Source organism: Chelmon rostratus, chromosome 6, assembly GCF_017976325.1.
Source record: "Chelmon rostratus isolate fCheRos1 chromosome 6, fCheRos1.pri, whole genome shotgun sequence".
NCBI lineage: Eukaryota > Metazoa > Chordata > Actinopteri > Chaetodontiformes > Chaetodontidae > Chelmon > Chelmon rostratus.
In genome coordinates this window covers 7,800,447-7,812,578 of record NC_055663.1, presented here as the reverse complement: position 1 = coordinate 7,812,578, position 12,132 = coordinate 7,800,447, and the positions used below count along the sequence as shown (strand labels likewise).

General features: G+C 39.9%; 1 protein-coding gene across 1 annotated transcript in view; it reads right to left on the bottom strand.

The window, feature by feature from the left end:
- The window catches only part of LOC121607944 (NT-3 growth factor receptor-like), a 211,173-nt gene that overhangs the window by 82,114 nt on the left and 116,927 nt on the right, over positions 1-12,132 (bottom strand). Inside the window, exons 12-13 of the mRNA XM_041939009.1 lie at positions 11,780-11,826; positions 8,744-8,846 (exon numbers count right to left, since the gene is read on the bottom strand). Coding sequence (XP_041794943.1) covers positions 8,744-8,846; positions 11,780-11,826 — 150 coding nt within the window. The remainder of the gene's footprint in view (positions 1-8,743; positions 8,847-11,779; positions 11,827-12,132) is intronic.

Here is a 12,132-nt window from a genome sequence, read left to right as displayed (position 1 = left end):
TCACGTCACCTCGCCTACCTGATTCAGATTTATATAATCAGGGAGAAAAAAAGCTTTGCTGTCCTTGAAAGGAGAGTCATTGCAGAATGTATGACTGTGGTTGAACTACCCACTGAAACAACACTGAATTATCAAAAAAGAGGGCCCCAGACACCCAGCGGACCCCAGAGCCCCATGTTCACGGTGTGGCAATTGATTTGGAAATATGATTAAAGGAACAGTTTGGCACTTCAGGAGATACACTTATTTTCTTTCATCTTTGAGATGAGAAGATGATATAAATCCTTCTGTCAGTGTGTTAAGTACAAAGCTGGAGCGAGGATACAAGGATGTGAGTTTAACTTGGCGTAGAGGCTGGAAGCAGGGGTAAACAGCTAGCCTGCCTCTGTCAAAAGTCATACTGAGATGAACATCTCACTATCTGAAAAAAAAGGATATATATATATATATATATATATATATATATATATATACCACAATTCTCACAATCTGTAGCGTATCTTTACTGCAAACCCAACCTTAAACTGCTAACGTGAGACCTGAGAGTTTGGATTCAGTGCATTCAGCCGTCAGGACACAAGCTGCAAGAATCATGCGAGTACAGAACATCAGCTTCATCAAGTGTCTTAGTGACCTTTCCGCTGAGATGAAAAGAAATGGTCTCTCCTATCTAAATATTTCTTTTCCACAGAGAACTGACATGGTCAATGAAAACCAACGCTCACGCAGACATTAATTACATCTATAAAAAACTCAAACTTTCAGAGCTTTTTACAGGGTTGAGCCAGACGACTTAGAGGACAGACTCAGTTATCGAAGCAGCAAGGTGAACGTAATGCTGGTTTGATTATTTGTGTCACACATCACCACGTGAAGACATGGTGCAGTGTAATAAATTGTATAAACACAAAACCTACATTACCCTACATTAGTGGCCTCGTATTTTGCGCACAAGTGTTTGCTCATTCCCTGTTTTATTCTTGACACACACACACAAATGTTTTGTCACAGTTTGTGCGACTGTTGAGTTAAAGTGACAATATATCTGGCGGAGCCTCAGAACCTGTGTTATGCACTTCCACCTCCGCTCCAGAAGACAGATACTATCCTGTCAATAAAGCTTCAAAGAGACAGGGGGACGGAGAGAGACAGACACTGGCAGACAGACAGATAGACATCTCTCGGTCCTCTCTGGACATTAAATGACTACTGGATCTAAAAGCACATAGCAGAGTGATAAAGATGACAATATTTCTTCTGAGGAGACCACAGAGCTGTAATTTCCTCCTCAAGCAGTATAGCTGAGTGTATGAAGAGAAGGATTTATGGAGACTTAATGGAATCATCAGTGTTTTGCTCTGCTGTCTTCTTTAAAAAGTATCCATTTTGAGTGGCTGAGATTCCCTATCAACACACTTAATCTCTGTGTGCCGCAAGTCAAATGTCAGCGTTGTGTGTGTGTGTGTGTGTGCGTGTGTATCTGGAAGTGCATTTTCACCCTACAGGCAGTAATGTGGGCTGGCTGTAAGGCGGCACTAAATGAACAGATGGATGTAATCAACAGATGGTTGATATGGTGTTTCTGCGTGTGTGCCCTTTAGACATGGGGCCTGTGTGTGTGTGTGGTTATCCTGTTCAAGTCAATACGATAGAGCGTCCAACAGACTTAACGCAGAGAAGTGCAAACAAGGCTTTATTTTGAAGCATGTGAATGTCATAACATTCTCACATTTTCCCTAGAATTTCCTTTTACTTTCAGGTAAATTCTATTTTTAAAAAGCCAGTATTCATGTAATTGTCATGTCAGCATGAATAATAAGGGCCAGTCACTAATCAGGGCCGGGCAATTACCTGTATTATAATTGCTCACAAGGTAAAGCATATTCTACATTAGCACAGGCCTAATTTAGTACAATTAATAGAACTGCATTTATGTCATTCTCACCACTCTGCTGCTCTGAGTCCCTTCTTTCAAAAGATTTTTTTTTTCATTAAGAAAATTAATTCCAGATGCAGGCTGTTTGTTGGTGTGGTAGGAAGCTACTGTACTATCAATAAAGTAACATTGTTCTGCCCTTGGATCCACTGTAAGGCTTTCAATGTGAAACACTGATGCAGTATTGAGTTTCATGGACAGCAGATGATAACTTCAAACAAATAAAACACATAAAAACAAAAAAAATGGCGAAGCAGAGAGAAATGGTGAATGAAAAATGTAGATCTGTTACAGAGACAGCAACAGAGTGGTGAGTGTTGTTTTTTTTTTTAATTCAGCTATGACAATTGATTCAAGGTTGTGTTATTGTGTGACTTCAGTGAATCTAAACAACCTTTAAAAACACCAAAATCACACAACAACACAAACAACTAATGGAGGTTGTTGAGACAGGTTGGACACTTCAGTGTTCTGCAGGGTAAAATTATAGTTTTTGTCAAAGGAGTCTTTAAAGTGGCTTTAAAGAGAGCATAGATAGATATAGCAGTTTCAGTTTCCTGTTGGAAAGGGCTGTCTGACGGCGAGGTAAAGCGCTGAAAATACTCTAAATATAGCGTACACTTGGACTCATTTTTTAGGTGGGCCGCTTTTTGGTAGTCTGCATACGTTTAGCTGCTGCCCCCGTCCACAGCAGTGCATCGCTCAGCTTCTGTGTCGGGACTCCTGTCTGCTCCTCCAAACTGGAGGCGTGCCAAGCACTTTATTTCCTACATTTTTCAAAGGCTCTCTTATCTCTCTTATGCATTTTATTTTCCTTGAAATGAGAAAATGAGAAAAGTCTACTGTTACAGTACTTATTATTCTAGATTCCTCCAGTTCAATGTGAAAACTGACGATACACTTTGTTGAAATATTGAATTGAACTGTACTGCCTTTATTTGACAGTTAGTTGTTGACTACACACACATGCTGGTACAACAACAATTTCAAAAAATTTGGGGCATTGTGTAAAATGTAAATACAAAAACATAATGCATTTATTTGCAAATTAACTGTTTTCCGACAACAGTTCTCCGATGTGTTCCTGAGCCCATTAAGTAAAATCCTTCATTCAATCACGTGTTTACAAAGTGGTGAACCTCGCCCCATCTTTGCTTGTGAACAACAGAGCCTTTCCAGGATGCTCCTTTCACACCCAATCATGATACTATCACCTGTTACCAATCAACCTGTTTACCTGTGGAATGATCCAAACAGGTGTTTTTGGAGCGTTCCACAACTCTCCGTCTTTTGTTGCTCCTGTCCCAACTTATGCATGGAAATGTGTTGCTCCTGTCAAATTCAAAATAAGCATATTTACAAAGATCAGTGAAGCTGATGATGTCAAACATTAAATATATTGTCTTTGTACTGTTGTAAATCAAAACGGATGAGCACAGGTGGAGCACTAGGCAACACTGAAAACGCTGCCTCCATAATATATCTGGATTTTCCAGAGGAAACATTGTTCGGAAGTTGGGTTAAAGTCTTAAAGTGCAGAAAAAGGGTGGAAACTATATCAGAGATCTTACTGGATATACTTGATATTTGTGAAGAATAGCTCAACAGTGTGGAGGTCAATTACTGTTAGATGCTGGTGTGTCTGAAGATTTAAATAATGAATGAACATACCTGCCGTGTGAGGCATACATAAAATGTCATGTTGTGCATCTAACTACTGGAGAATGCAGACGTACATAGGGACATACATATTCCAACTGCTGATGACTTGGATTTAACTGAAAGTTAGGTGTAAGAATTACTCATCTTTACTGATGTTTATGAAAAACTTCACTCTGGTCACTGCAGGTGGTGCAACTCCTGTGTATCCTGATTGACGTGCATAGAAAATACAAATCGGAGCACAAATCAGTGCTGGTTTGTAGAGAGCCACTAAAAGAGGACCTATGCTCCTGAAAGCCTGCTGTGCAGTTGGCCCACACAGATGATCAGTGTGATCTGGCTCTAGACTGAGCTGCAGAGTCCACAAGTTTTTATTGTATCATTATTATTATTCAATCTTGTTGTCTTCGAAAAAGGTTTAATGTTTATGTCACATGTCAAATATTTTTTCTTGTGTTACTCAAAAATGTCTTTAATTGCTGTCAGTGTTTCCACAGTGTGAAAAGAAATTCTGTCACTTTTAGAAATGTTCTTTTTTTAACTTTAAACAAGAGTTACTGGTAGATGTGCTTTTATCCAGATTAAAAAGTATCTGTGTAGGAACTGGACCAAACAATCTTCTGTCTTTTTTCTAGCAGACAGTGTTCCTGGTCTGGGCAGAGGGTCTGGGGGATACATACGCTGAATGATTTAGGCTATGAAATTTGCTACATATACTGAAACATAATTGCACTTTGCCACAGCTGTGACTTATGAGTACAAGTGTAGATCAAAGTTAAAGCAAATGTTACTTGTGTCTTTGTGAGGCACCACTTCACTAATGTAAAAATGACTTCTAGTAGAGGTCCTGCAACAGAAAAGAGCAGCCTAACCTCACTAAAGGGGGCACTGGTCCCGTCTGGTGCCCGAATGATCAGTCTGAACTGTGGCAGGAAATCTTTTCCACCCAAACAAAGTGACAAAGTGAAACCGAGGAGCTAAATCCACACTGTCTGCTCCTTGCGAAGAAAACTTGACTCATCAGCACTGGATCTTTTCCCTCTCTTATCCCTTTTGGATCTGCTCATATGAGTCATCACAGAGGAGCCGGGCTGGTAAACATGAGCGTGCTGTGAAAAGTTTACTTTCACCATCTCTGGTTTTAAAGTCTGCAAACACTCACCTCTAGCTGCCAGTTGAGGGGCGCAGTGTGAGTGGCTGTGTCATGCAACTTTAATCCTCCACTGGAGCTGCTACAGTCAGTCAGCTGTGAATGTGTACTGGCGCACTGCTGCAGGTCCAGGTGTTCGGTCTTTTGTGGATAAACTGAATTTCACTTTGTATTATTTTTCATGTGGAAGCTTTCTATGGCAGCTTTAGGCTTGTGTACACTGCCTCTTGCAGTGATATTTCTTATGGCTCCTTATAGACATAAGAACATAATGTGTGGAAATGTATGCTTGTTATGTCCATGGAGTAATAACTGCACTACTTATGTAGACACGTCCCACATTGGTGATTATATCCTTTCTTGGGCTGAAAAGTCAGGATGTTTCCTCTTCTGTCATACTGAATATCAAACAACATCTGTGTTCATATAACTCTTTACTTCCTCATGTGTCTTGTCATGCATGTATCACATGTGTCGTGCAGTTGAAGCTTTGGAAAAATGGACAACAGTTGCTGATCATATGCTGATAATTTTCATTACATCATTATCTTACGATCATAATTTAATCTAATTATCTTTAAATTACAAACTGTTCTATGTTCTTTTCTAAAAACATAAATTATGTTATATCTGCTGTCCATGGTTGTTTTTATCCTAAATGTTACCTAATAAAAACTTGATAAAGAGCATTATATTTATTTGTCACATTATGTGTGTGTGGTCATTTCTCTCTCTCTTAAAGGTGAATGTCTTTCCACCAGTTTCACACATAAAGGTCACTTAACTGTGTGACGGGGTCCTACTCTGCCTGTGTAAACAGCTTTATAATGTCTTCTGAGGCTCTGGAGGAGCTTTATCCAGTCTGAGTAAATAACCCTGATGAGGTCATGGTGATGATATTTGGGTTACATCAACTTCAAGCTCAAAGATTTGGTTGATTTGGCGTCACACCGTGGTTACTGGTGGCAACAGCAAATGCAGTTTAATACTGCAGGTCCTGTAATTCTGGGGGCAGCAAGCCTGCAGCTCTTCACTGTCGCTGCTCCTTCCTGTCGCCTCGTCTTGTTTTGTAGACACATTTTTGACAAACGAGAGCCATACGTGCAAAGCTCAGTGACAAACAAATTACATTTCCTGCGACCACTTCATAATAAAGTCAACTCGTGTTTGCCAGTTTAATGCTTTTAATGCGAGGCTGCAGCCGTAGGAAATGTTCGGTTTGCACTCGCAATGATTTAATGCCGCCATTTTTTCTGGGAATGTTGAGGCCGACACCAGTTCATAATACTGCCAGTACATCAATATTACAATGCTTTCATCAGTGGGCCAGAGGCTCAATCACTATTGTGCTACCTCAATTGGAGACTGGTGGCATGGAGTTTTAAAGGCACGTCTGTTTACCAGGCAGGAAGGGTCTAACAAAACAGTGCCTTCAAGCTGCATTATGGTAATGTATGTCCAGTGTTTTTACAGCTGAACTCAGATTGGGGACCAAAAGTCAGGGCATATTGGCCTCTGCTGCATTGGCTCTGTTCATTATTTTTTAAATTCTGTCTCCCAACTTTATGGAAGTGAAGTAAATTGCTGGAATATTCCTTAAAGGGATGTACCAAGTCTTATATTCTGAGCTACTGGAGGAGATGAGCTAGTAAATATGTGCAACATGGTCTACTTGGCTTACCTGACAAAAAATTTTAGATTTAAGGTATCCATTAAACCCTTGAATCTTTGCAACACTTCTATTGAGAAAATAAAAGTCATATCTTTTAATGGCAACAAGTCCTCCAAACTTTCAAAACACCACAAAACAACACAAATGTTTACTGATTTGGTGCCTCCATCTGCAGGACGACACTATTTGTGAATGCTTTCCGAGGTGATACAGGTGATCGTAACAGCAATGATTCATACGACCATTTGCTGATCTTCCTCTGCTGTTATTATCCACGGCAAGCTCTTCACTACAAGTTTTGCAGCTCTCTAACAATGTAACATTACGTCCACCTTTGTTCCTGAGAGAGAACAGACACAGTACAAATGGCTGCTCAATGAGATGAGTCTCTCTAACTGACTGTAGGCCCAATTTACTTGCCAGCACAACAACCAGCACAAGCCGTACTCTGACGGTTTGGTATTTTCCTGACTTTGAAATGGTCTTTGCCCGTCTGTGTGGTATTTTGGTGTCCACCACAGAGCACACAGTGCACAGGTGGGAGCGGAGGAACAAACAGGTGGGAGGTTCATTCATGTGAGGTGGCACAAAGTGAGATGTTGGTATTTTGGTAGAAATTCATTCTTCGACTTTACGCTGACACAAAACGTCTCAGAATCATATATCTTTGCAAACTAAAGTCACTCTGCAGGCAATCTGGTGATTTTATCAGCATGAGCAAACTATAAAGTAAATTTGCAGAAGTGATGGTGTACTCCTCAAAATGCAATTTAACATTTTGCACTCCACACTATTACATATGTCAAAATCAGCATCAAAATCTAAAGCTGAATGTGTTAAAAGCAGGATTGTTGGTAAATAAATCTGCATTTATGTATAAATGAATATGTAAGAATACAGTATCTGTTATCCTCAGCTGCTTTATACTGTACCACTGTACCATCTGAAGGCAGCAGGACAGATATTGATGAATCTGCAGACTTGCGCAGTGCCATTACACACGGCCATTTAGCTTCATTAAATCACATGCAGATGTTACACAGTAACCACACCCACCTCCACACACATCAGACTGGCCCCAGTATAGAGTTGTGTGGTGGGAGGAGCCATTTTGGGCAGCCCTAGTTTCTGTAGTTAAATGTCTCATTCATTTGTTCCCATAGACATTATGTCTATGTAGTTCTTGAATCAGGATTAAACTCTTCACTTCTGTACAGAAACATTTCAAAGGAGAAGTCAACTTTACAGAGACAATTTTTTCTGTGTTTCCCTCTAATGTCCTCCAGCTGCTCTGCCTCAAAACTCTGTGATTTACGGTTTCCTCCGACAAGCTTTACTTGTTACTAAAGTCACCGCTGCCTGCTGCTAACTGTAGCTTCTAGTTAGCTCTCTCAGACTGGCCTTTAGTCGCTGGCGAGAACGCTTATAGCGCTAAATAAAAGACTGCAAGACAGTCTATTTGTGTTCACATCTTGCTGCTCTGTAGAAAACAATATGATTTTACTAAACAAGTGTCTTTCCATTTGAAGAGATTTGTTGTCATCCTCCTTGGTTAAGCTGTTTCAGAGCTATCGGAGCAGTGACCTGATTGGTTGAGAGCACGTGGGCAGACGGCCACACAGTCTGTGCACCAAAACCTACCACTTTGCACTGGTTGATTAAAATATGGCCCTGTATAGAACTGAGAGGTCTTCCTAATATTCTGTGGCCCTCGTGTATTACCAAGGACTAACACAACACTGCATTTGTCTGAATCTCATTCACATTCAGATTTGTTTGATTCGGAGTAAAGGACTTTGCATCAGAAGGATTTTGCTCGAGTCTCGTTGTCACCACACAAAAAGACAACGGCCTGTGAAAAAGGTCGTATTCTAAATTTTAAACCAAGGATCAATACACAGAACAAAGCAACAAGCACATGAGCAAGGCAGAGATGGAAGACGTATTTAGAAATACAAAGCACCTCCACACTTAATCCTCTACATCTGCTTCAACAGGCACCAGTAAACCCAGGTAACACATGCTGACTGAACTCCCTTCATGTTCTTCACTCCCCTGTTTATCCATCTCTTAATCATTCTGCAATCTTATCTTCCTGACACTCCAAACTATATATGAAGGTATGAATTCTCCAAAGATACTGGCAAATGTGACGTATTCAGCCTGTTCATCCACAAATAGTAGTACTGACCGTCACAGCTTCATACCAGTCACACCTTTAAGCTTCATTCAAGGCCAATGTTGCACGCTGTGAGCATGATTGAAGACGTGATGAATCACCAGAAAGACAGAGCAAAGAGACAGAGATATACTGGCTTCTTACCCTTCATGCCAAACTTGGAGTGTCGACCATACTTGTTGATGAGAAGGAAGAGGACCACCAGCATCACACAGGCAAACCCTGCCAGGCCCACTGCTATGGAGACCTACGGATGAGAAGGGGAAAGAAGGCGAAAGGAAAATAATGTTAGGCAAATAATCTCAGACAGACAGGATTAGAGAAAGGATGTTGATTTTTGCACAGTGGCTGGTCCAAAGCAGGACAGGGCTCAAGACCTCCAATTCATGTATGAATTTAATATTAATTGTTGCAATCATTATTATCATATTATTTTCACATATCAATTATTATAGTTTCACTATCACTATCATCATATTATGTTATTATTCTATCATTATTATCATAATGATCTCGCTGTTACATCATATATTTATTCTATTTCAGGCATAAAATGGAACATGTGAATGATCCATTTATAAAAAATAATCACAATTTTGTCCCCAGAGGATGAACCACTTTTCACTTTAGACACGCTCAGGTCAAACTGTCAATTTGAACATGAGACATTATATAATGTATGAAAAGGAAATTCCTGTAGTGTATTCACATTACTTACACATAGGAAATATGATTTATGGACACAATATATTTCCCAAGCACATCCCGAGGAGATGAACGTTTATGATTGAACTGCTCCATGACCATGCTTTTCTCAAGCACCACCATTAGCAAAATATTACATTTTGGAGGCCCACTGCTACTGAGAATCCTCACATTTTCATATTATGTGGTGTAATGAAACGTCACAGCCTCTACATTTTCCTGTCTTCTTTTCATCCACCGTTCCATCTGACAACATCTGTGTGTGTCATACACACATACGCTCGGATTTAAAGATGCACGAACACTCTGAACACAGAGGTGAAGATGTAAATATGTAAAAGAAAAATGCACCAGCACCCACACACACATATATACAGACACACACACACTAACCCGCTGTGCTTCTTCACCACCTCAGCCTCAACAGTTATCTTTTCCCAGTCAATTACAGGAAAAAGATGAACTCAATTACATTTCTAACCGACTCTCAGGCTCACCAGCCACCAGGGGATTTAAGCAGATAGAAGCAAACGGCTGAGAGTGAATGGAGGAGAAGAAAAGGCTGGATTAAAATAGCACCCTCTGCTCTCAACACTCAACACTTCTCCAGAAAAATTTTGGGATTTTTTTTCTTCTCCTTTGTTACACTCCTTTTTTCCTTCTTCCTTCACACATCGCTGGTACTTCAATATAATGGTCATCATCTTCCAGAGTTTACACTAGGACAGATGAACAGTTGCTGCTGTCAACTTAATTCTGAAAATAACACATGAAAAGTAATAATGATACTAAATGATGAACTTGATGATAATACAGTGATGTTTAAGTCTGATGTTTAAACTTTTATACATACAGACATCTTGTACGTGCCACAAGCTGTGCAAGAGTGTGCTAAGTACTTTCAGCCACTTAGCAAGTGATAAAACTGTATTAGAATCAATACAAATATTGTTACATCTTGCAACATGGGCCAGTTGCGTACACACACACACAAAGAGAGGAAGATGGAGAGAGGGAGAGGGTTGCAATGCAGGCTTTATGAATACCACATGGAAAGAAAGTTTAGTTTGTGACCTTTGATTTTGCTGGCTAAAATAAAAACTATCACTGGTATATTTAGCTGCAGCTAATTAACGTTATCATGTAAATTGGCCAGACCACATAATAAAAGCCTTGGCTGGTTAATATGCTCGCAGCATTCTGGGAGCTTGATCAGGAGCCGAATTCACAAAACATTCTGATGCTATAAGTAGCTCCGAAGTGTTGGAATTGAGAGAAACAAATAAGGAGTGCGTCAGTCCTAACTTGCTCATATGTTTTTGGTCTAATAAGTAATTCACAGTGAATTTTAGTTCCTCAGTCTGAGACGAAGTTAGGTCCAGAGAACTCCTGAGACCTGCTCACAGTCAGTAATGTGCCACAGGTACATGTGTCTCATCATGTCAGTGGTTTGTGGAAAATAAATAAATAAATAAAAGGAAAAAAAATCTTTTCATAGTCGCATATCTTTTTACAAATTTGCACACTTAACTACATGTCTAAATTAAGGAAGATTAGTTACTGCATGGCAATGGAAAACAAGCATTAGCCACACTGTAAATGACATGATATTAATGAAATGTGTATCTTATGGGAAACTGACAGCTGACTGACAGCAGAGAAACCCCTTCAGGTTCCCTCGTGGTCACACAGGACAGGAAAGGCAAAAAAAAAAAAAAAAAAACGACACCAGAGACTCTGTTAGCCGAGAGGAAGACAAGTCTGAGTCAAAAAACTCTACAGGCTGAGACAAGTCCGAGCCAGGACTCAATAAACTGAGACACGACACATAGACCAGTCTAAAAACCTACAACACAAAGACAAATCCAAGATAATGGGAAAAAAAGACCAGATTGGATTAAAGTGCTGAGTCCCTGCTCTGTGTTATCTACACTTGGTCAAAGATGGATTCCTCCAGAAAGAAATGCCTCTCTTTTTATTTTTATGTTTGAAAAGTGTTGACTGTGACTTCATATTGTTAAACAGCTGAGCAGCGTAGCGTGATGCTGTGCTCAGCTATGAGTTTCACTGATAATTTCTTCTATAGAGTACTAGATACAGTAAGTTTACTGAGAGTTTTTCCTCGACTCATTTGAAAACACAACCAAGGCAGGGCCGCAACAAGCAAATTCATCATTTAATCGGATTATTTTCATTTAGAAATGAGATAAATTTGTGATTATGCTTGGCTCAGACTAATCTCGGTTAATATTATCTAGATCACCAAGACAAGCTTGGAGTTACAGAAATTAATAGCAATTAAAATCACCATCACAATACTGGTGAGAAGGACTGCTTTGGACATTTTCTCCAGCCCTGTCTGGGTTTATGAGTTTTTTCAATATGGGCTTTGCTTCTCTACCCGAGTGATCGGCAAGAAACACAAGCCAAAATCTCAACCAAGCACTCAACATGTTTAATATTTCAGTCACTCACCCCAAAAGTATCTTCCTCAGGTTTGCGAGTCTCCGCAGTCGGGGTTACTGGTAGAAACACACAAGAAGATAGAGAATGGGTTTAAAAATCACAGCGCCTTTCTGTTCTGCTGCTTCTGCAGGGAAACTGTGCAGAAACTGTCTGAAGTCATCACACGTAAAACAATAAACTAGAGCACTCAAATCAATAATGAAAATACAGTATCAAAAAAGTGCTGCAGACACAAGGAGGTCGAAGACACGAAACTCAGACAGCAAGGTCATGAACCGATATTGTTAAAGGGCTGTTAATTGACAGAGAATATCATCGACACAATCAAGTGCAATCCAGTTCAGCAGCCCTGAAGCTTTTCT